This window comes from Patagioenas fasciata, chromosome 3, assembly GCF_037038585.1.
Source record: "Patagioenas fasciata isolate bPatFas1 chromosome 3, bPatFas1.hap1, whole genome shotgun sequence".
Classification (NCBI taxonomy): domain Eukaryota; kingdom Metazoa; phylum Chordata; class Aves; order Columbiformes; family Columbidae; genus Patagioenas; species Patagioenas fasciata.
The window spans coordinates 10,319,865-10,345,106 of NC_092522.1; the positions used below are offsets into that span (position 1 = coordinate 10,319,865).

Consider the following 25,242-nt stretch of genomic DNA (forward strand, 5'->3'; position numbering starts at 1 on the left):
TCCTCCTCAAATTCGCAGGGGGCCAAACCCACCGACGGGCACCGGGGCATCCCCCCAGCCTCCGGCCCTGGGCCGGTACAACCAGCGGGCATCGGCGGCCACTCGCACAAGGCCGGGCGCTTCCTTCCTTCACGGGGGAATATTTTTCTGGCGGTAGCGGGAGGTCACGGCGGGGAGCAGGTCGCAGTTGCACCCAGAGCCGCCGCCGATGCGGGGGGGGGGGTCTCTCCCGGGACGGCAGCCGCCTCCCCACAGGGTTTGGGCTCCCTCCGGCTTCGCCGCCCGCTCAAGTCCCCGCGTGTGTGCTCCTTGCACCGCCGCAGCCGCAGCGGAGCTTTGGCCTCGCGTCCCCCGCGCCGGCCGGCGGCCGGCATCGGCCCCGCAGGGAAAAGTTTTGCCTCCCTCTCCCCGACTTGCTTTTGATTAAAAACAAACGAAAAACTTTTCCCTCTGGTGGGTTTCGTTGCGTTCGGCGAAGCCGCGGCGGCCGGGACGGCATGGGGCGGCCGAGTCCCGCTGGCCCCCGCGGGGTCGGGCCCTTCCCGGCCCCCGGACCCTCTCCCCGGCCGGCGGAGGGAGGGTTGGAGGGAGTTTCCCAGGTAAAGAGGAAAGCGGCAGTTACGGTAAGAAAGATTCGGCTTTTATTGAAAATTTTATATATGACTCGGTATTGTAATAAATAAACGAGACGAGCTCCACGAAGGGACAATGCGAGCGCGGGACACGCGTGGGGGCACACGAACGGGGTGGGGTGGCGGGGTGCGGAAGGGGACGCGGCCCGGGCGCAATAAATAACACGGAGCGGCGGCGCGGCCCGGGCCCGCGGGGGGACGCGGGTGGGAAGAGACGCGCTGCCCCGGGCCGCCCCACTTGCAGCCGCTCCCCGGGCTTTATGCCCCGAGAAAACCCCCCGACCAAACCAGAGCAGCTCAGCTCTACTCCCGGGAAAATGGAAAACTGCTGAAATAAAACACTGGTAAATACAGCACATTTTTAATAATAACTGGGGTGGATCTGACCTAACTATAAAATGTAGGTAGCTTATTAAGTAGTACATATGGCAGGACTAGATGAAACCATTCCCAATGTGTTTTTTTTTTTTTTTCCTATATCCCCTTCTCTAATCCTATTACAACAAAAACGTATTTATTTCAAAACTCAGCCCTCCTCCAGCTAAAGAAACCAGGACAGACTTTATTTCTTCTGCTTCTTCCGTACATCTCCAGCATCACCTGCACAGCCGAGGTCTCAGTGATTTCATTTCAAACCCTTTCGGCAGGAGAGCTGAGCCCACAAGGAAACCATGGTACAATGCTAGTTCGCTTGAATGGAAACCAAAAAACAATGGAGCGGGGCCTGGCACAGATTATATCTGGCCTAAGAAATGGAAAAAAGTTTAATTTTTTTTTTTCCAAAACATTTTTTCCCAGTTATGTTGGCATTTTAAAAACGTAAGAAAGAGCCGCGCTGCGATTTTGCCACGGCTGCGGGAGGTCCGCTCACTGGAGGACGCATTTCTCTTCCTTCTTGGCCATCTTGCCTTTGTTTTGCTCGAGGGTCCTCTCCAAATGCTCGTCTTCTTCCTCGGCCCTGCGGAGAGAGGTGGCGAGAAGTGCGGTGAGGGGCTGCGCGGGATGCGCGGCTGCGCCGGATGCGCGGCTGCGCCGAGCTCGCCACAGCCACGGCGCTCACGGACTTGGCCCAAACTTTCCGTGGGGGCCACCCCCCCATCCACCCGACTCACTGCTTCTCCTGGGCGTCCAGGTCCCTGACCAGCGCGTCCCGTTTGTTAACGAGAATAACGAGTTCGTCCAGCAAAAGCTGCTCTCGCCTCTTCTGCGCCTCGGTCTTCTGCCAGTCTGCCAGAGAAAACCAAAACAAAAACAGCGCTGAGACGCCGCGGCCGCCACCGCCGGGACGCAGCCGGCCGCGGCGGGACGGGGCTGCTGCGGCGGGGAGCGCGGTCCGGCAAAGCCCGGCCCAGCCCGGCAGAGCCCACCACAGCCCGGTTCGGCACAACCTGGCCCAACCCGGCCCACTGCCGCTCTCCTCAGCGGGAGCTACCGCGGGGACAAGTGCAGCCCGCCAGCTTTTTATCTTCCTGCCCACCTAGCTTGGGGGAACTCAACAGAAACTTTGGGTCGTTTCGTTGTTTTTTTTTGTTTGTTGTTGGTTTTTTTTTTTTTTTTTTTTTTTCCCACGAACTTGTTTCCTGGATGGGCAACGACATTTAACAAGTTTTCCCCTTCTAGGAGGAAAGCCCATTTTCCTACAACCCGGCTCTTCTTTGCTAATTCCTCGCTCGCTCTTAGCAGCTGGAGGAATCTCACACTGGGCACCATATGCTTCGCAGTAATTTTAAAAGCAGGTATCAGGTAATTAGCATTTTCCTCTTTGAAGTAAAAATACACTTGCTACATATTATCGCGGGGCCCCTTCACCCCCAGCGCTGGCAGGCAGCTCAGGACGGGGCCGCCTCGCTTTTCCCAAAGGGATTTTTCTCTCGCCGCTCCCCGGCCCGGCGGAGCCCCCGGCCCCGTCCGCCGCAGCCCCCGGGGCCGGCCCGCAGCCTCCGGCTCTCCAGCCAGACCGTAAGGGCTTGTCGCTGTCAGTCAAGCCCCAGCCCTCCCCGCCTCCCTCATTAAGAAGGTAAACAATGAAAAGCGGGAGCAGTAGATGATGAGGGAGATAGCAGGACAAATGAGGAGCGGGAGGGAAAGAGGACACCGGCTCCAAAAAAAAAACCACCGGGAGAAGCCATCGCCATCGCCACCGGCTCGGCGGTGTCCTCCTCCTCTTCCTCCTCCTCCTCCCCGGCCGCGCTTCCCGAAGGCGAAGGGGAGAAAGGGTGCAGTCCTTTTGGCTTTCTCCCTGCGCTCTCCATTGCCCTGGGCGATCATGTTAAAACTCACATGGCTGGTGCTTATTCAGATAACCCGAACAATGCTCACCACCGGTTACCATGTGAATCTTCACAAACCCCGCAAGAATGTGGTGGTTCAAATCCCCCTGACCCCCCTCCAAAGCCAAATTTATTCAAGACAGTAAACTGCTCAGAAGCTTTATGAAAGCAAGTGGTGCTAGAGGGAATTCAGCCTTGTATTTACAAATTAAAAATTAGATGCATCATCATGCAATGAAGGTTGGAAGAGCGGCAGAAAGGCAGGAATGTGTAACCACTTTTATCGCGCCCTCGCCTTCTGCCTGGGCACACGGGCTCACGAGTGGATTCGGGGTCCACACACGTGCAGGGAAAACCCACGGCGACCTGTGTGTGCAGAGAGGCTCTGGAGAGGCAAACGTGCACGGTGGCATTTTGCAAGTGGGGAGGGATTTGGTCTGGTGGGCCACTGCCCAAACTTCCCAGGAGTTTTTCTTGTTCTTTTTCTCCTTCATTTTTCTCTTTCTTTGTCAAGTGCATTGCTTCCCCTCCATCATTGTTAAGGAAATAATTTTCCAGGTGTACACAAACTAGAATTGAAGCTACCTGCCGAAATTACTGGTAATCTAAGCCATTTCTCCTGCCACAAAGCTGCTTGAATTTAGGTAGCAGCCTTTTAGATGCGAATATTCAATTCGGTCTCTGGATTTCCACTGCTGCTTGCCCTTTTGCTCCTTTTGGGGAGGGCTCCTTCAGTTCGACCCGTTTAAAACACACCACTCCACACCTCTGCAAGCCAGAGCTTCCCAAAATTGGAGGGTTTTACCCACAGAAGCAAAGCCACTGCATGTGCAATGCAACCTCAGCGTGACAAACCTGCCTTGCGAAGGGACAAACCCGGCTTGTGAGGGGCAGCAGCAGTGAGCCGGACAGAAAAGGAAAGAGACGTGGCAGAGAATTTCATGGGTGTTTCCTCTCCCCAGACGTGTCCCCCAACTTTAAGGTTAACTTTCTCCCTGCTTCTGCTGATACTGTTCTGAGACTCAGTGTCCCCAGCACATCTGGGGACATGAAGTTCTAGATAAAAAGGAGCTTGAGAAACCCCATCTCTACCTGGACTCTACTTAATTTTTTTTTGCAGTTTTGATGGCTTTCACTTAGTTGAAAAGCTCTTATTTTTAAAGCCTTCCCCCCACCTCCTTTATCGCCTACTTCTCCAGTCCCAGCAGCAATTTTAGCTTTTGAAACAGCAAACATCAGTCAAAATATTTCGGCACAGCTTTCGCTCACTCCTTCACTGCTGTTTTTCTCTGTTAAGTCTCTTTCTACAACCTTTAGTTATTGTTGCCCCATCTTATAGGCCTGTAGGGTAAACAACATCATATTAGGACTTCATGGAACAAAACTGGTGGGTTTTTTTTATTTGTTTCTATGTTTTCTTATTATTAGTGTTTGAAACATGCCAGAAGAAAACTTGCTGGCAGGAATATTCCCTTGCATTTTTACTTCGTTCCCTAGAAAAGGAGTCTGACTGTCGTCCCGTACCCCCCCGAAATACAGTAAAGTAGTAATTGGTTAAAAGAGGAACCAGTGCAAAGTATTTAAATAGCATTGTATACGTTATTACATTGCAGTTTTGTTTTATCCAACGAAATACTGCCAGGTAGCAGTTTCAGGAAGCATCCCTATGTTTAAAAAAGCAACCGTGTTCAAGTTTGACTCCTACCTGTTGTGCCTTTTAAGCTAGGATTACCTATAACACCTGTCACATATAGTTACTCAGGCTGACTGCAGCTCTGGGAAGCCACAATATGGGCTGTGATTAATTTGAAGATTTCAGAATAATACTGTTATAAAAGCTACACTCCGGACAAAAATAGGATTAAGCTCTGAGGCAGTATATGAGCTAAAAGTGTTGAAAGCTAAAGCCCCCCATGCCACTGCTCAAGACAGGCAGTTTAAAATGACAGAGTTTGCTAAGTTCATGTTAAAGTAGAAATGTTTTCAATTATTCATCTTCATTGACTTCATATTGTCTTTCCCCCCCCGCACTGCTTCAACTGATAATTACTTTGGGCAAACAGGCGGCTGGTTCCCATAGAAATGCTTTAATAGAAATGGTCGAAAGTTCTTGTAGTAAAACCTTCAACCTCGTCACTATAATAAATAAGCCCGGCACTTTGATGAAAATTAACACTAGTTTTGTAAAGAGCACATTGGGGGATTGCAGTTAGGTCTTATCTTTAGTTCCAGTCAACTAGCAATCCTGAAAGAGTTTGCATCATCATCAGAGCAGGCCATTTGATAGGATTCTGCTGCTGAACCTAATCAATCTATGGAATACTGTGGCTGTGCGGTGTAACAAAGCTAAAATAGATTTACAAATGGGGTTTTAGAGGATAAGCTCCTCCACAGGATTACATATTGATTTTAAATATAAAAAGCTTATCATATAAACCATAACTACAAAAATAGTGAACCTATGCATAAATCCTTTTAGAAGAGCACCCACTTCAAACTATAAGCCAAGAATAAATCAAGATGTACAAAATCCAAAAGAAGATCCATTTCTTGGGCAGAAAATGAACACACCACCCCAAGGTGTGCAAAAATGAACTTATCTTTTCTAAGGAGGCATTAAATCTCGAATGAAAAAAAAAATAGAAAGGAGCAAAAGGAAACGTAGCTGAAAGTAAGGCATCCCGTCACTCGGCCACTGCATGGTAAAAACCAGGCTCTGAAAGGCAGCGCCTTGCTCACACGAGCCGGCCTGCTCCCGAGCAGAGAGCCAGAGCGCCTTCCCGTGTATGCAGCTTAAAACAAACCCAGTAACCTATATTTTCTCTAGCCTATTAGGCAAGGATGTCAGGCCTTTCTTGTTCGGAGCAGTGTCGGCAGCAGGAAGAGAGGAACACTTTCTAGCTAGAAGAAGGTAGCGCGTTACCTCTTTCTTATCTCTACGGCGAAACGGGGGGAGGAAGAAAAAAGTATGCCTTTTTTTTACCACCCTCAGTCATTCATGTGTTCCGCATGAAGTGCCGGAACACTCCAAAAGGCTATTCAGCTGCGTATGCCTCCATTTTAGTGGCTGGCTAAGAGGACACCATCTCCACATCACTGAGCATCGGAACGGTCAGCACCTCCAGACGGCAGCGCTGCCCACACGCTGCCTGCGCAGGCAAGCGGGCCGGCCGCCAATACACCGCCTTTATCTGCAATCAGCAGGCTGTTACCTTTTGCAAGGCGCTCTCTCCCTCTCTTTTTCCCCCGCTTCCTTGTCATCAACTAGCTAAGTAAATTGGTTGATAGATTTTTAAACAGCACAGTCACGCGTGGAAGAGTTAGAGCAATTTACCAAAACAGCAATTATCACCTTTCAAAGACTTTTTGGTTTTTTAAGTTCCAGTTTGGGTTGCTGTGTTCTGCCTTTCTATTAGACAAACAAACCAGTCCTGTCCTGTCCTATTATATATACTTTTTTTTTTTTTTTTTCTGCCTATATATTTCAGGTTTGGAATTGGTGTTGGTGTGAGATCTGTCTTTTCAACTCTTTCAAGGAGCCCAAGTGCTCATTAGCAATCGGCTAAATGGCCTCAGAACAGACAGTGCTCGGGCAGCTCTGCTTCAGGGAAATCGCATTACATATAAATGGCGTGGTTTTACTGGTGCTTCCTAAAAGTGCATCTTTGCGCCCCAGTGTATGTCGGACACAGAAAGTAACACAGCACTCACGCACACATCGAGAGCGAGGTGTTACAGACGTGTATTTTGACATTTCACAGGCATTTCCTTGGGAGAGCTTCTCCTTTAATGTGTTTTTTAGGTAAAAGCAGATAGCTGCTAAAACTTCTAGCAGACTAATAATTTAACTGAGAGTTAAAATGCTGAATGCAGTCTATGTTGTACAAATACAAAACAAAAGCGAAATTCTCCAGCACTTAAGTTTTCTCTCCAAAGCCGCGTTTACTGTATCACCAGCAGAACAAAAACACCCGCTCCCCAAAAAAGACAAAAAAAAGAGGGTTTTGACATCTCTCTCTGAACTTAGAAAAAGGAAATTTAAAAAGGACAGATTTTTGCTCAAGTCAAAATGAATGTGAATGGCATAGGCTGCTACACATTCAAAGGCTGCTGCTAGGACGTTCCAAAACAGTAAAACAGATAAACGGCAATTAAACATTGAAATTCCGGATTTCAGTCCAACTTCTCTTAGCTGCTCTCTGGTTTTAGAGTACTTATGTTTTAAATATTTGATTCCCAATTAATTTGGCTTGCCTCTGCAGAAAGCAATGGATATATTCATGACTCAAGTTTATCCAAGAATATAGTGAACACAGTCTTATGCAAAAAATATAACCACAGATGGAGAGATATGAAAAAGCTACCTGAAACCTGCTGCTTTTTTCCTACAAACTTATGCTACCAGTGAAGTCTCCAAACTAATTAGAATTGATTTATTATGGATCAGGTACCTTATCAGGTGAAGAAAGAAATTACCATGGACAGTCAAAGGGTTGAGAGGTCAATACAGAATAGCAAAATCAATTTGCATTGATTAGACAAAAGGTCCATTTTACAGAGCCCAAAGGATTAACTTTTAAGCAAACATCTTTGAACTATAAGACAGCATTTGTGACTGAGAGGTATAAGCGGTGCAGCATTAGAAAACACTTAAGATATTTAAATAAGAAAATAATGCAAGCAATGGTTTAAGCTATCTGGATGTTTATTTTTTATGATGAATCATCCCCAGGATTATTGTACAATTCACTTGAAAGCCCTACGGAAAGGATGCAATTGTTTCATTTATCCCGTGTGTCAATCTTCCCATGAGTTTTCATTCAGGTAAGGTGACTAAACTTGGGAGAGTTGCAGAGGAGGGAGAAAATCTGTGCAAAGGATCTCACTAATCCCAGTGCTGCTTGTGATGAAATATTTACTTGGCAAATGTAGTATTTTACCATCAAAACTGCTGAGACTTTCTCTTTTTTTTTTCCCCCACAGTGAGATACTGTTGTAAACTAGATCTGAAACGCTAAATGCAAGAAGGCTCCCTTCGGTGGGTCACTCTTTCCCCATTTTCTGCAGCACCCAAAGCAGCGCGATGCCACAGAAAAGCCCAGAGACAATTACTGCAACAAAAAATAATAAACCCCGGGCAAATATTCTTCACCTCCCCATCACTTTTTTCGATTTTTATTCGAAGGAGACCACATTTCTTTGTCCCATATCTTGGACTTCTTTTTTCGAATAAAACTTAAGAATGGGCTTGCAGACCCAGTGTCTTTGCTGTTTGGTAGCAGTTGAAATTATGTGAACATCAGGATTAACTCTTAACTTCAGAAAAGCCTCCATGTTTGGTACTTTAAGGCAGGAAGCATTTTCCTTCCCTCGGTACCCAGCATTTCTCTTACCTTCAATAGCAAGCATTGCTCTTAGCTCCCGGTTCAACAGTTCGTAGCGCCTTTCTAGGTCATGTTCTTTTTCCCTAGGCAAGTTGCAAAAGTTCATCAATATGTTAATTACTAAATCATTAAACACTTAAAAGAACCTTTAACTTACATTGATTTTAGGACTTTTCTCTTTAACTTTAAGCTACTCCAAACAAATGATACACAAACTTAAAACCTCTCTCAGGTGGTATATTCAGTACCAGGGACTTTTCATTTTCTATAATGTTGGCTTTAATTCTGTTAGTTTAACTCTATTGTGCTACAGAACATAATTATTTCAGATTCATCTTTGGAGCGGTTGTTGTGGAATGTCCTAAGTATAAAATATTCCTTTGGATCTAATGAACAAATTCCAGCATCAGCCTATTCACCAAGATAATATGATACGGGAAGTATTATTCTAGATACATTCCGCCCTAATGAATAAAGAAAATTAGACACAGGATTAGAAAGCTTAATATTTTGAAGGTAGAATCTTCTGTCAAGTTCAGACACGGTCAGAAATTCGTGAGCACAGGCTCTTCCCAGGGAAGTATGCAGACATCTACACTAGGTGGCATTACTGAAAGAAATATATTCAGACTGAAAGAAGCTGGAAAGAAGCGCTGAGGGCAGAATGCCTCTGAAAACGAGCAGCGTCTTCTCCCTTCCTTGCCAGTGCTAGTGAAAAAAGTTTATTGTCCTTACATTGCAGTATCAGTGGTGTCATTGCCCCGGGACTGATTCACTAACATCCTTTCAGCAGCCCGGTGCTGCTGAACTAGCAATGGGATTGAGGATTCCTAGGAAGCAGGTAGTGACTCAAATTTTGCTCTCTCTGAATAGTCCTCACCTGGCACAATCCAAATCTGTTTGCGCATTCCTAAAATGTAATTTTATTCTACTGTTGGGCCTTTGAAAATGTAACTCTGTTTAATATTTATTTGATTTTTCTTTTTTTTTTTTTTTCACAGCTCTGGCTAATCTTGTGTCATTGCACGCTTCTAATTTTCAAGTCTGAAATATGAGAAAAACAAGTTACTCGATGTGTTCCACAAATCATCCATGCTACTGACTTTCGAGGGAACATTTTTGAAGTCTAATGGGAAGAAAACAAAAGTTTTGCATCTGTCTGCTGGGTAAATATCCCAGTAAATCATCCTTTCGTAAGTACCCGCATCCATCCATACTTACAGGAGAGAAAGTTGGTTCATTCGTCTTATTAAGGCATTCTTCTTATTAACCAGCATGAACCATTCCTGCATCATAGCTTCTTCTTCTTCTGTGTTTCTTCCTGCAATCAAAATAATTTCACTCTTTATATGGCATTTCACAAACTGAGCTACATATTTCAATTCATGTTTTGGAGTATTGGTCTGCAATATCATTGAGCACTACAAGGCATACGCTCAAATGGCAAAAATTTCATATGACTGCAAGTCCTGCAGCCCAACCCTATTTGCTCCATAAATAAAACTTGAAAAGCAGACATTATTCAGTGTACGTTTTCATGTTCTTTACCATGCTGACACCTCAACCTAAATAAACACCTTTCAGAAAGTACTGTGTCTTTTAAATTCTTCCACGAGAACTATACTGTTGCTATGTTCCAAATGAAATAAATCTTGTTGCTAAAAGATGTCTAGTCCAAACACAAAAACAATCCTTGTGGGCAAGATCCACCCCACCCATCCAAACCCAGCGCAATCAGGATGATGTGGCAGGGATCAAAGGAGCTGCAGAGAGATGACAACGCTGAACCCTCAGCCAAGGCACCTGCTGAGCTTACGGTCCGAGGGTCCCCATGTGTGTATGCATGGACTAGCATCCCTTTCCCCAGTCTGTGTCCATTGTTGCCTCCCAGGCAGGATCAAGACCCTCCATAGCCCACCTTGCAGGCTGTACTACGCTCTGCCAGACTCTATAGGTCTCCATGTTACCACTCCCACACCATCAGCCACGTGGGGGAAAGGGAGACAAGCATCCGGAAGGCTCCTGACTGTCCTTTCAGGTAGCAGGGTTGCTTAGCCAAATTTCACTCTCTGAGCTGGGGGACTAGGAGCAACCACATCAAGGTCCTTTGTGGAGACTGCATCTCTGAGTGACCTGCCATTCTTGTGCCTCAGGTTGAGCTGAGGAGCAAAAATTATACGGTCCTCATCGAATTACAAACCTCACACATTTCTTATGGCTATAGTTAATCTGGGAAGAAATCTGGAATAGTGGCAAAGGACCATGAGCTGGGACTTCTGAGCACTTCTCCCAGCTTTGACACTGCTTCACCAAGAGACTGTGGGCAGAACTCTGCATTTAAGCACCTTGTGTGTAGTAGTATGGGGATAATTGCTCATACCAGTCTGCAAGGGTGCTAAAAGTTAGTTCTTTGGTGTTTGTTGTAAGGGGTTTTGAAATCTCTGATGCAAGGTGCTGTACACTCAGGGAAGCTACCTTATTAATTTCAGCCATAGGATCCCTAGTTGCAGAGAAGCAATTTGAAGCACCGGAAGCTGGAAAGACACCAGAAAAAAAATAATCGTTTGCTCTAAAAGAACACTTTCATTTTCTGGATGGGAGTGTTTGAAATGCTTGCATGTATGTGCCAGCCATACGCACGTTCATACCCCAATGCCACGGCAGTGTGCAAGCCCAGATCTGCACCGAGAGCCACCTCCTCACCCGGCTGTGACCCTGCTGTGGGCAAGGGAATGTCACTGGCCTTCTCCAAACAGTTTGATTCCCTCTGCTGTGGCCTGTGGGCTTGGTGTATCTACACAAGGAAAGGGGTGAAGGAGATGAAGAGGGAAGCTGGTCAGCTTGTGGTGGAGCTGGTGGACCCACACAGTAAAAGTTCCACCATTTGGTGTGCTCTTCTTTCTGACATGAGACATGCCCCCCTATCCATGTAGCAACCTGGGAAGTTCCAGGCTGATGAAACTGTTCCTTGGAAGGGTGCTTTTAGGGTAATACAATTTGCTGGCGGCAAGATGGGGAGGGCAGAGCATCCTAAAGTGGGGATGGCTGTGCAGCCTTTTTCCAAGCAGAAGCAGCAGGGTCCAGCTCCTGGGTGATGGAGCAATAAAGGAAGAAATTTGTCAAGTAGAAATGCTTGACAAATGCATGAACCTCTGCTTCTGGATTTGTGCAGAAAATATTACACCATGGCATTTAGAATAATATTTAGCAGTTCAGCACTCCCCCAAAGAGGATTAAAACTTTTAGGTACACTTTGCCGTTAAGTTACAGATCAAAGGCGTAGCTGTACTGGTTCATCTAACGGCTTCTGCTTTTAGAAGTAGATGACAATCGATATTAGCAAGCTTTCATTGAAATGCACCAAGTAGCTGGAATTTATTTGAGGGAGAGAGCAAGAAAAAGGGGATAGATGGCTTTTTTTCCCTTGCAAAATGATCAGTTTAATCTGTGACGTATGAGCTTACCGCACTGCTCATTAAACAAGTTTCTCCCAACCAGACATACATGGCTATAGCAACATTTTAATCAATTTATGACACGAGATGTGTTGGTTTTGGGGAGGTCTGGGACCTCTGGCTAAAATACGCCATTCTAAATACAAGCTCTTACTGCATTTCAGTTTGTAACCCTTGAAAAAGAAATCAGAGACAGGAATGTTTCAAAGGAGTTTGACTCAACAATGGATCTGAACCTGAACTTCATGCTACGCAATCTCAGGGTAAGAAGATAAACTTAAGATATAAACTTCTTTCTGTTAACGCGTTCCTCCTAAATAAAGTTAGTTGCGACACGTAACGAGAAAAGATGTAGGTAAAGCTTAGAGCTGTCGAGTCAGATCTGAACAGGTGCCTATTCTTATATTTCCACGCTGACACTGAAGCACATGCAATATCCATAGAATAGGCTGGTTTAAAAGTGAGTTAACAAAGTCTTGATTGTTTTTGCAGAATTTTTAATCTGTTTTTGTATTCGCTTTGGACCCATGTGATGCCCTGACACCAGTCATGTGATATCGGCTGTGATAGGCACAAATCCCCGGGCAGTAACAAAAGAAGAAAGAGTAAAAAAGAAAAAGCTGAGAAAAAGCTTGCAATTTGGAAAAAGGCCAATTGTACCCTGGCGAAGGCCTTTTTGATCAGTGAAATGACACATGTGTGCAATATTAATAGCAGTCAATGCTCATATTTTATTTGTTGACCGCCAGCTTTTAAATTCTTGTGCATGCAGCTGAAACAGATTCTTCCCAGGCAAGCAAAATAAAGATGAACTCCCAAATATAAGAAATTTAAATAAATCTTTTCAGCAAATAAATACACTGCCATTAGAGCATTACTTCATTTTTTTTCCCCTTGGTGGACAGAAGCATGTGAAACACTTCCAACAAAGAAAAACTGAGTGTTATTACTGCAGTGATATTGCAAGCTGAATTCACACTTACAATTTCTAAATTAAAAAAAATCAGAAAAAGCCTTTCTTAAACACAATTTCCCAGTTTCACTCTGTAAAACCCTGCTGCTGCTGGTGTTGTTTTTGTTTTCACTTTCCAAGTGTAGAACAAGTATTTAATTGACTTGCTACAATTGCTTGAAAATTAAAATTGGAAAAATATCTGTGTTGTTCTTCGGAAAAAAAAATACTGTTGATTATTTAAATGAAGCGAAAAAAGTGTTTGAGAACAAATCAATCCCCCGCACGCAAAACCTTTATCTGAGTGAGTATAAGACGATGGAAAACTATAAATAGCCCAAAGATCTTAATTTTTTTTCCCTAATACATGCATTACACTATTGTTTTCAATAAAAAACAACAACAACAACAAAACCCTTTTAAAGCTAGTAAGTTGGACCATTACAAATTAATCCTGACTTTAATAACTGGTTAAAGACCCCTTCAGCTTTATAAGTAACAAAAAATATTAAAGCCTGTGATCACAGTGAGCTTTTCTCATTTCTCCTCTAACCATTTGTTATTTAATCCAATACTAGTAATCCAATTTGTCCATCAGACTTTTAAAGGGCAGAATGCAACTTCCCCAGCTTAGACACTTTTCAAAGTACAATATATTTTTCAAATGAATGCTGGATGTTTCATTTTTTCCCCAACTGTTCCTAGCTCTAATGTATGAGGAAAAAAAGAACAAGATGAACATTGTTCGTACTGATTAAGTAAGAGCTCATTAAAGAGCTGTCAGTGCCGTACTTTGAATATGCATGAAGCATATAATCAGATCTAGTACCGTCACTAGAGGAGAATACGGTAAGTACAAAGGATTGATTTAATTACTTAGAGTGGGCTGTGGTGGTAAAGCAGTCTTGTTAGCGCAAAAAAGAAAAGGAGGTTGTATTCTGGCACGGTTAGGGGAAAAAGGCAGTTTTAGCTCTGCCACAATACCTAATCTCAGGATAAAGCACTTTACATTGTAGCTTAAAATGAAGACTGTCAGTTTTCTAAAAAGACCAGAATTCATCTTATCTTGTTTAACCTCACCTGGTTAACTATCTAGCAGAACATATTTATTCTCTTTAACACGTAATTATGCTTATACCTTTTTATCCTATAGTTCAATAATGACTTCTGAAAACAGTCTTCAAATAAGAGCGCATAGTGCTGCAAACATCATATGCATGAGAAATGCTTGGTAAGAGATTTGAAAAATGCAGAACCAGAAACTAAGACAAAACAGCAAGTACACACGCCTTTATGTAGAAAGACAATACACCTTTTAATGTCAGACTTTATTATTAGATAGGTTCTGAGAAAGATTCTGGTGAGGTTCCTCTAACATATATTTTTTCCCCCTCTTCCTTTCTGCTTTTTAATTTTTTTAATTAAAAAAAAATTAATCAATAAATTCTTAGTTTATTTTTCATCTAGGAATCCAGGGGAATTCTCTCTCAGCAACTCTCTGTGCCATTTTCTAATTTCATTGTCTGGCTTGAGTGGTGAAGGATGTGTGCTCTATTCTTCTCTTCACTTGACATCTACCAGGACCCTCCTCAATGATTAGGAACGAGCCCAACTCCAAGCCGGGAATAGGATAAGACACTAAATTCTGCCCTCAGCTATGAGAAACTCCTACTGACTTCGGAGTTGTGATTCTGCGCTGTAATAGGTCCTGTGCAGGATTCAATCAAGGCTGCAGCATAAAGTTTGGTGATTTTGTCCCTTACTGGGGCAAATTTTAATGATACACAGAATTTTTATGACAGAAAAAAAAACAAACCCCAAACCCTTTATTTTCTCCTGTGGTTCATCACACATATTTAAATATAATTTTCCTGACTACTATTCAAAACCAACTTGAGCTAATTCTCATCTACAATGCTCAAGAATTAAAAGCATGTTTATATGCGAGCATTTTTGAGAACAATAAAAGCAACTAGCTTATTTTAATGTTGTACAGCTTCCAGGCAGTCTTTTAAACCACGTTTTCCTTCACATTCTGCAGGATTTACAAATGGATTTTTGTTGACACCGTAAGCTAATTATTTGTTAAATATTTAAATAAGAAGTGTCTTGACAAATGTCTCTTCTGAATCAATTTGAAAAAAACAAATTCTATTTTCTTTTCCTTTCTTGCTAATAATACCTCCAAACCCACCCCTCATGTTCAGCCAGCTACCAGTACATATATGTGTCCTTAGACCCATTATTTTTAAGCTGTTTGGGCAGCCAGTCATTAGATAAACCCAATATGGATTAACATAGTAAAATCGTACACCGCTAAGAAAACTGAGAAAAAGTGCTACGGATACCACTTAAAAGGAAGAAAAAGCAGCAACATGCAGGGACAAGATCAGTTTACAGTGTAAACGGATGAACACAGTAACTCCTCTACGTGTTATATCATCGTAAATCTGTCAAGATAAGCCAATACATTAATATATATATTTTTAAATCCTTAAATGTAAATGTATTTGGCTGTTGTGCAAAAATCAATTACAACCTACAGAAGATAAATAATAAAGGGTTTCTATCAGCATCCCAAACCAGCCCATTCAATCTGGCAAGAAATAACACGTTTACAGAAATCACTTTGTATGCTGTCTTAAGCAGTAATTGTTTTTAAATTTTATTTGCACTGTGTATAGTGTGTGTGCCATGGTTAAACACATAAACCTCCCCATGTCTCCCCATTTACCTCAACAGAACTACATGAAAAACAACCTACTTAAGACAGAGCTCATTCTTCACCCATTTGCTGATGTTTACACACAGTTTTAAAATAGAATAGAAGAAGCTTTCTTCACTCAACACACTTGGGTGAAGAGGCCAGCAGAATGCCAGTGCATGTGAACTAGAGCGGGGCGAATAACAACAAAAACTGGCCGACTTTGCTCTGCTCCTCTTTCTGGGCTATTTGTTAGTTGACAGAAACTAGATGACCACTGAGAGCCATCCAAACGCCAGTGATTTCCACAAATTTAACAGGAAGGTCTTTTGAACACATACCCTGCTGCCTTTATTTGCCCGCTGAAAAAAAAAGGTTGCATTCACCCAATTATGGGGACGAGTTTTTACGAGTTTCTGTATTAGGAGTGAGCGGACAGATTGGCTTGTTTACCTGAAGGAGAACATGAATAGCAAATAAAGAATAGTTCTAGGATGTGTCTCATCTTGTCTCATAAGAACTTGAAATTGAAGGTGGTGTGTTTAAAACTGATAAAAAGAATGATCTTTCCTCAAAGCCTCATCATTTACCAGTAGAACTCATTGCCACAAGGCAATGTTGAAACTAAGAGCTCAGCAAGAATTAAAACCAGGTTGAAAGTTGAACATGGAAAGGCAAAGCTGTAGCAATAAATATTCAAACAAACAAACCAACCAGCACAGGAGGTAGGAACTGGATCCTCCTGCTTTAGAACATAAGATGACCTTTAATTTTTAGAGGTTAAATAAAATGCTCCCTGGGGCCAAGTTAGCCTGCAACCAGCCCCGGTGGGGTTTCTCACCCCTGCCTTGGTCCAACCCATACCTGTCCATCCATGGGACAGCATTCTGGACTAGACCATGGGGCTGATTTACTGTGGCAATTACAGCTTTACTGAAAGGAAACACAGGAAGGGAGGAGAAACAATGCCGGGCGTTTTAGCTGACCCACCTCACATCACTAAGAAAGGCTGATGCAAGGTCCCGAACCCTTCAAAGTCAACGTTGGACTTCCCACTGATTTTAATAGTCTTCTCATCTCGCTCACTGTGAACAGCTTATGCACAGAAGAGCTCTTGTTTTTAGTGCAAGTTACAGAACTGAACAAATACTTAAACAGAAAAGCCTATATTAACAACAGATACTTTGTAAAGGAGAGTTATATGAGACCTACTGCAAAATGCGTCCCAACACAACTGAAAGCTACGGTGATCATTTTTAAATGCCAAATGACCTACAACTTTTCACTGAGCGAAACGGAGGCATCCCTAAGGAGACCTATTTTCTGAAAAGTCACCCTCCTCTGCTTTCAGAGGACCATGTTCGGTCGAAAAGTTCAGAATTTTGGTTAAAATAATTCTTCAAAGCTCTGACTGTCAAAATGGAGCCTGTACTAGGCACCCTACAGCATGAATGGATCGGCCGCTCCACCTTGAACTTCAAGTCTCCCATTTCAGGTTGCCGTGTCCAGCTTTCTTCCAAAACACTTATTCCTTTCACAGAACAAGAACCTTCTCATTATAAAAAAATCACTGAAAATGAACAAGAATGGCCATCAAGAGATTAAACAGGATGGGACCGCTGTTTAGATGACACTGCAGAAAAGCTAGCTAGCAGATGAACCCCTAGCACAATTTTCTGAGTCTGAACTGGATGGGAAAATGCCTCAGGAACATTAGAAAGGCAAATTCAGGGCGACTAACTTGCTGTTGCTGTTGAGAAGGAGACATTGATGTCCACACAATGGAGTCTCATAAAGGTAGGTAATGACTGCCAAGAATCTGCCAGGCAGAGTTACATTGCAGTGCATTGTCTGACTCTATTTCAGCCCCCAAAAGTACTGTAACCCTAACGAAACGGAGCCGCTGCCAAGGGAATGCCTTTATCACAAGCACACATCAAATTAGCCTAATATCAAAAAGGAAACTTGTAATTTCTTTGGTTTCTCAAACATAATAAATCACAGAGGCTATTTACCATTTTGAGAGCTGTGTAAACAGAAGGTCAGGGTTCTGACCACATCTCAGTGCGTGCAAGGATTTATTCTACCTGCCGTGGGACTGACTCACAGGAAGACAAACATTTGTGGCCTGCAGTCTTGGCAACCTAAAATTATCGCAGGACTGAAACTTCCATGAAAGACGAATTGCTGAAAGATTGCTGATTTTCTCTACATGATGAGTCAATACAGCGGCCACTAGAAAATGACAGAAAATCAACAGAAACAGAATGCCTGGACTTGATAAAGAGTGCCAATACATTTTAAATGTGAGACCATCAATGCAGACCAAGAAAACACATAGTTTGTGCCCCAAAATTTAGACAACAAGAGGTGAGATTCAACTGAAACATCTGGAGAGATTCTTGTAAGAAAGTGATGCTTCCTGCCTCAAGGATGGTGCCTGCAGGGATCCTAGCACTGAGCAGAACCAACACGTGTCCTTTATCACCCTCTGGTATTCTTTGTCCACAAATTTTCTCACGTAGCACAACCTTAGAAGAAGCCTGGCCTTGGGAAAAGTATACACCAAACTTTTGCTTGCATCACAGGAAATGATTAATGGATACACTCAAACATTTGAAGCTACGGAAAAAACAGCAGTTGATGCTTGGAAATCCACCAAGAAGAGGACGATGGTCTGGCAGATGATTTATTTCACTTGCAGGTTGACAAGTAAAGTCAGATGCTTTGTCATGAATCATTGAATGGAAGGGACCCACAAGGATCATCGACTCCAATTCCTGTCCCTGCACATGAAAGCCCCACAGTTCACACCATCTGTCTGAGGGTGCTGTCCAGTCTCTTCTTGAAAATGAAAGATAGTAGTTTCTCTGTGGGTCATAACTACTCCTTAGATCAGTTGCCTGCTGACTTGGCAAGCAATAGCTGGGTAAAATTCTGAAGCGAGTGGCCAGTTAACTTTAAAGTCATCAGATTGTGCTCTACTAGGCAGTGTATTATCCCATTTTTACCAAATGTTGCCCTGCTTTCTTCAGAACTTATGGTCCTGGAGCTGGGAAGTGGGGGTGGACAGGGCTGAATTTAATGAAAGTAACTGCCTGAAGTGAGAAGATGGTTGCCAATGAATGTGACCTTGAATTGGTGTTAATGAAGACAACTACTCTTACTGGGAGTTGGCAAGTTTGTACTTCTGGGATCCAAAGCTTCCCAGGGCTAACTGGGCAAGTTCAGCTAGGCTGAGGTGTCCTGGGGCCCAACAGTTTCCAGTTTGGACAGAGAAGGTGGTTTTGGTGGTAAACCTGGAGAAAAAACTAAGAAAAAAATAACAGGGCTTTCTGCAGACTGCAATGGCATCATGGGCTGGCAGCCTCAGGGTGACCAACGTGCCTTTCTCCTTGCCTTGTCTTTCCAGGCAGTCAGTGATTGTAGAGAAAGCCAACTTCCAGGCATAAAGCCAAAGACTATGCCTACCACATGAAAGAGCATTTATAGTGCAATACCACAAAGAAAGATGGAAATCAGTTAAAAGAAACAAGTGTCTGTTGGGTCTTGCAAGACTTTTGGAAGTCTCACAAGTCTATTCATAGTGCCTAGGGCTCTCCCAGAGTAGCCTCCTGCTAGGCAGGCAGTGCTGCACTTGGGCTCTCTTCTTCAAGCTGGCTTCAAGCACTTTGTTGACAGATTCTTTTAAGGCAATGATGAGGCTACAAGTCAGGGAAGTACATGGAGAGGAGGCTGACATCATTCAGTCCTTCCAGCCAATGACAATTCTGCATTACTTCGAGAAAAAAGAAAATTTGGTCATTGTTCCTGCTGAGCTGCTTTAAGGATTTAATGAACCTGGCCTGGGAAGGCTGAACACTGCCCACATCTGGTCTTGGAAAGGTCTCTTCCCGGGAACTCCTGCTTGCCAATGCACAGATCTAAGACTGAAGAGATGTGGTGAACTGGAAAAATGCAGTATATTTGGAAAAGTATGGCCAGATGGTCGTCCTTTACCAAAAGCAAGTCAAGGTTGCTTCACAGGAACTGCTAATGGGAGGAGATGGAGATCGGAGAGGAAAGGGTTAGCCAGTAAGAGACTATGGAGGTAACATGACAGAAGAGAAACTGGAAAAAGGCTGACAAGCATCAATCACTCATAAAATGCGTGATCCTGGCAACACAAAACCAGTACTTGTGCAGAAATTTGTGTATGAAACATCTGGACCCTGAAGACTCATGTCAGAAAAACAGCCTGCTAGCATGCCAGTTTATTTGCATTAACAAATTTTAAGGAATGGCTTTGCACGGCATGGCTTCAGTACTAGCAGGCATTTCTACAGAGCTCTGTGGGCTTCAGTAGGATTCTGGTCAGTCAAGTCACACTTGGGTGCAACAAAGCACCACAGTTACCATACTGTAAATGAGAATTTCATTATAATGTCATTGCACTTCTTTCACCCAGGGTTTTGGTAGCTGCCAAAACTCTCATTACCATAACCCTGGCAGCAGGTTAACACTCCTGAACACTGGAGAGAGAAGCATTTCATCAAGTGCTTTATAATATTGCTTTGCTTCAAAAAAAAGTGGACACTACCAATGCACAGAGCTGTTATCATGTTACCATGAAAGTCACTAACACCTATGCTCATGTCAAAAACCTTTTCTTCTATCCAACACAAATTGCTATCGGTAATATTCTTCTAGCCTCCTAATTGTTAGGTATTTCCAATAGGGAAGGCTCACAAACTAGCACCGGCAAAAATCCAAACCAGTGTCCCGTATGTATAATTCGATTATTCAGAATTTTTTTAAACACTTTCACTTGTTTTTTTTGCTAAATGTAAAAAGGTAAATGTTTAGCATCTTTACGATGTTGCTTTCAGCAATACTTCTAAATTTTCTATCTTGCCAGAATTGCCATTGTTATATTGTCCTTTCTCTTGCTGTGCTCCAGCATGTGCATCTTTGTCTTTCACAATATGGCTGGACAACTCTCTACCGTCTCGTGGTTTGGTAAGTTTTCAATTCACCTGAGACTAATCACGTCCAGCTAAGCAAAACAACAGTGTAGGAAAGCGAGGGTGGCATACTGCTATAAAACTCACGGTGCTATTAATTCATTCTTTCTGATTTACATCAGATATGAAAATATGGAAAGACCATGATGATTTCTTTCTTCTCACGTATATGCACCAGTATTTTTCATACTGTCTGCTTGTGAGCTTGAAGATGGCAACAAACCCAATTTTTAAATGGAGTTCATCTCTCAGGCAAAACTGAACATCCATCATTTCCCTCCCCAAGCCCTGACACTTGTGAATACAAATCTGCATCTACTTCTGAGAATTCCAAAGCGAATTGTGAATTCAATTGTTTTTAAAAGACAAAACTTGGCTTAGGGAGCAGGATGCCTCCTCCCAGCTTACCCCTCCCTCCTCCAGTGCAAATTTGTATCACAGACTGGAGGACTCCAGTAAGAACCATTCAAGACAGTATAATACAGACTGGTAAACACAGCTTGATAATCAGGTTTGTGAAGGTGCAGAGCATATAAGGGATTTATTTTTGATAGTGAATCTATACACATATACATCATCAAGACCCCATTGAGAAGGAGACCACTCCAAGTGATTAATACAGCTAAAGGGGGCAGATAAGAGATCAATGACAAAAATCACCTGGTAAAAAAAAAAAAAAAGTAAAAGGTATTGCATTAAAAAGGCTTTTACTTTGCATGCGAAACAATACTGAGAAACCTGTATTTTAGCACTTGTACTCAACAAGCACTCCAAAGTATGCTGGGATGAGAACAGAAACCCATCCTTTCTAATAATCTTGTGACAAAAGCTAAAAGACATCATCCTATTAACTAGTGATCTCAACTGCTAATGCAGAGTACTTCCTGGTGCCTTTTATGTAGAATGCCGCTATTAAAAAACCACTAAACATTCACTGTGAACAACACAGAATCATTCATCTTTTATCAGCATCTCTTGTTAGAGGAGTATGAGAGGGGCTGAAGGTGTCATTGATATTATAGAGTGGAAATTAATCAGAAATTTTTCTCATATTTTCCTCATCACACTCATTTACTTTTGTACAAATTTCCCCCTGCTAAAAAGTTCATACCCAGCCCCCTGTTGTACGCTTTTAAGTTGAGAATATTCAACGAGTGCGTCAACTGAAAGGCACCAGGTCCTAACACAAAAAGCATTCGAAATTCTCATTTAGTTGTCTTTATTTTGCTAGCGCCATGTGGTCCTTGAAGATGTAGAAAACACGGGAAGCCGAGTAAAGATCAGAGCAAGCTCATTAGCATTCTGACAAAATTGGAGTGGTGGAGATGTATAGTTTGCCTAGTTTGTCGTTTTGAAAGCTACCGGTGGTAAGCTTTCTATTTCATTGTGCTTTTGTCTTTTTTGGGGGTTTTCAACGCAGCGGGGTGGTTGTTAGCCTAGGTTTTCACAGTGCATTGTGGGAACCTTGCCTGCACATTCAGCCTATATAGTATCATTTGAGTTCAAGTCAAAAAGTGTTGGTGGTGGTTTGGTTTTTTTCTCCTTTTTTTTTTTCCCCCATTTATTTCATAATCACCTATGCTAATGTGTAATTGTTGTCTGGCTGTCAAAACCCATCCTACCCGACACCTGGTTAATAAAGTTAAAAAAAAAAAAAAACAAGAACAAAAAACTCTAAATAAAACACACTGAGCTGTATTTTAAAATAAAACCTTTTAAACATGTTGTTAGTTTTCTTCAAAAGCCAAGATAAGAAGAAATTAATTTAAATTCCACTGTTTACAATAAACTAGAAATGAATTTGCAACAGATCCAGTTGATTAGAGTTCAAAAGAGACTCTTTCACCATATAAGATCCCCAATTCTATTTCAGAGCTTCTTGAAGGAAAGATGGGTTTATGGTCTAGAATCATGTAAATAATGAATTACCTCTTAGCAGACCTAAAGAAGTTATTAGCCTGGTCATTTGATATATATTTTTTTCTTTTTTTAAACATAAGGCTGACTTTAAAGGGCTAAAAGGGCTACATTAATGCTGCTATTCGACATGAACGTTTCCAAGTTGCAATGAAATGGATAAATGTCTTTTTGGATGAGTTTATCTGCTAAATCCTTGTGGTTGCCCTCCTATCTCGGAAGATGACCCAAAAGAATGTCAACAGCTCATTTCCCAGAGAGCTGGAAAGAGTCACGACGCAAGCCATAATCTGCACATTCTCAAAGAACCGTTTCAAACATTACATTTCACAAGCTGTTTAAAGAGATTTTTTTTTTCCCGTCTCATCTTCACTATCCTACCAGTACTTTGGACATCAGTACTTCAGAAATGAGGGCTTTAACAAAGCTGAAACGTGACTTTTTACGTACTGTGTTGGCGGGTCGTGCATATGTGTACACGTATACACACACCGTGCAACACGTGAGCACCCACGGATTCCCACATGCTTCACATTCATGTCACTACATTCCAGCTGCACTATGGCTAAGAATCCAAATACATTAAGTCACCCCTAATTTGGTAATTTGATTTCATTTTTTAATATGTGTCAGGCTGCCAAAATTGCAGATATCCTTTTAGTACGAAAGGATAAAATCCAGCTTGAAAGGAGTTACAATGGTCTAAATTCAGATACAGTAAATTTTACAATGGAGTGGGGATTAAAGATTTATTCACTTAGCAAGGGGGAAAGGATAAACAAACACTAAGAGAAAGAGCCATTTCATTAAAAACGTTCAAAATTCTTTCTTTCTGTCATGCGCTTGGAAAGCATCATTATGTTGGTCAAAACGGCCTTAGAGCTGCAGCCAGCTTCTGCTGATCAAGAAAAGCAAATGGTTAGGCCAAACTGGTCTTTAAAAACTAAGTACAAGCAGGTAAATGCCTGAAGACAGAAAGTTCTGAGGTAATCCCATAGACTGTGGACTGACAGACGTGAGTTTTTCCATCATATTTAAAATCTAATTTCATTCTATGTCCATGTGAAATACAAGAAATTTAATCACAGAAGATGTTGCAACGTTTAAGCTATACATGAAGAACTATATTCCCTTTCCAACCAAAACCAACACCCCAGCCCTGATAATTAAATAGCAAGTGTTATTTTAAGCTTAACAAAAGGCAGAATTTTTCCAGCTCCAAGGTGGCACCTTTATTTCAAATCTGCTTTTAATCACGCAGTTCCTTTTCACGCAGGTTCCAACTCCCAGCAGAGGCAAATAACCTGGAGACTGTTATCCGTCTGACAGTAAAGGCGACCAAATTATTTTCTATAGTTTGCAATGTGCTTGTAACTGCAAAATTATTTATCTCCTTCACTGCATTCTACCACGAAAGTTTCCTCCAGAAGAATCGCCGGGACCAGCCATATCAAATTAGAGGGCAGTCAGGAGTGTCTAAGTCCAGCTTTAAAACAAATATCATAACAATTACCTAGCCATATGGAAAATAGGGTATATCTTTCCTGAAAGCTTTTATATAATTTCTATCTCAAATTTCAACTTCATTAGAAACTATTTCTGACTAGCAAGCTGCAAGATTGCTGAATATCTAACTGTTAACTCACCATGAAGAAAGAGACTCTTTTGAATGGCAGAACTTTTCCGAGATGTAAATGAACAATAATCTAATTTCAAGAGTAAATTAACTGAAGGATTCATTTTAATATGTTTCAAAGTCTCTGGAATTAAGTGGCAGTTGCAACCTATGCAACACACACACGTATGTGCACCCACGCTCACATACACACGCTAGCACAGCACCCCCACTACACCCAGCTCCCATCTTCAGAACTCATATTGTACTTATGTTTAGGTTCCTATGACTGAAAGGCCAGATGTTTCACAAATGACCAACAATTGGAGGTTAGAATAAATTAATGACTGATTTCTGAGCTTTGATGGAATTAAGCATACTTCTTTTCTCAATGTGCCATGTGAATGTTCGCCTGTTAAACTTTTTTTTTTTCTTCTTTTTTTTTGACAAGTGAGGCCACCCGGCAGAAAACAACTGATGCAAAACCCAGGAGTAATCCCTCTGTTTAGTTCAACACTGTGGTTAGCCTTAACACTGCCTCTATTATCCAATGGATTTAGAGAAACTTTCATTTATTTTGTTGGCCTCAGTCTTCCAACTTTGTTGCCTTCTTTAAAGGACCCAAGACCCATTCCTATGTAAATACATTTGCATAGGGCCACAATGAAACTTTATGGGACTTGGATTAAACTTGCAGAACTAGATAGCTCCGCTGCGCATATTTGTGATCTTCACGTAAGTACTTTTACAAATACATACGAGTAAATGAAGCTGATGTCAGCTCTCGCTACAGGAACATCTGGAGTTTAAAAGAAACACTCCATCGTGAACTGTGTACCAAAGCTCCGAAGGCTGAAACAACTGGGAGACACAGTGCCCAAATGTGAAATTACAATTAATATAAAGAACAAAAAGTCCTTTTCATTTAGGAGCTGTTAAGATGAGTGCTTTATTTGCTGCAAAATGTCATCTTGTCTCCTAGCCTGTTCCTGTTCCCGTAAGACAAGAGGATCCCTGTTGTAAAAGTGATGATTCACAGCTACTTGTTTTTTTACCTTTTTTTTTTCCTTGTTGCCTCTGTTTATAAAGAGTACCTAGGGTATAATGTATTATTATATAATGTACACAATACGGCCTTCTTGCAGCCAATTCAAATATGAAGCTTTGCATCCAGCAAGTCTATTAGGAAACAGCACCAGGATTAATCCCTGCAATTACCACCCTCAAAAAATGCTGGTGGACACTCATGCAATTTCACCATTCCCACATACAAAATGCCAATACCTTAAAGGTTTATATTCTGTAAGAGA

General features: G+C 42.3%; 1 protein-coding gene and 1 long non-coding RNA gene across 14 annotated transcripts in view; one reads left to right on the plus strand and one right to left on the minus strand.

Moving 5' to 3' along the window:
• Positions 1-618: 618 nt before the first annotated feature.
• The window catches only part of EHBP1 (EH domain binding protein 1), a 223,938-nt gene continuing 199,314 nt past the window's right edge, over positions 619-25,242 (minus strand). For all 13 annotated transcript variants that reach the window (XM_065834135.2, XM_065834144.2, XM_071805752.1 and 10 more), the window contains 4 exons: positions 9,508-9,607; positions 8,296-8,369; positions 1,745-1,859; positions 619-1,590 (listed from right to left, as the gene is read on the minus strand). In XM_065834135.2, the coding sequence (XP_065690207.1) occupies positions 1,500-1,590; positions 1,745-1,859; positions 8,296-8,369; positions 9,508-9,607 (380 nt within the window). In that variant the 3' untranslated portion in view covers positions 619-1,499. The remainder of the gene's footprint in view (positions 1,591-1,744; positions 1,860-8,295; positions 8,370-9,507; positions 9,608-25,242) is intronic.
• Positions 2,180-9,876, plus strand: LOC139827502 (uncharacterized). Its single transcript, XR_011738125.1, has 2 exons — positions 2,180-2,375; positions 9,288-9,876. It is a non-coding gene; the product is annotated as an uncharacterized lncRNA (long non-coding RNA).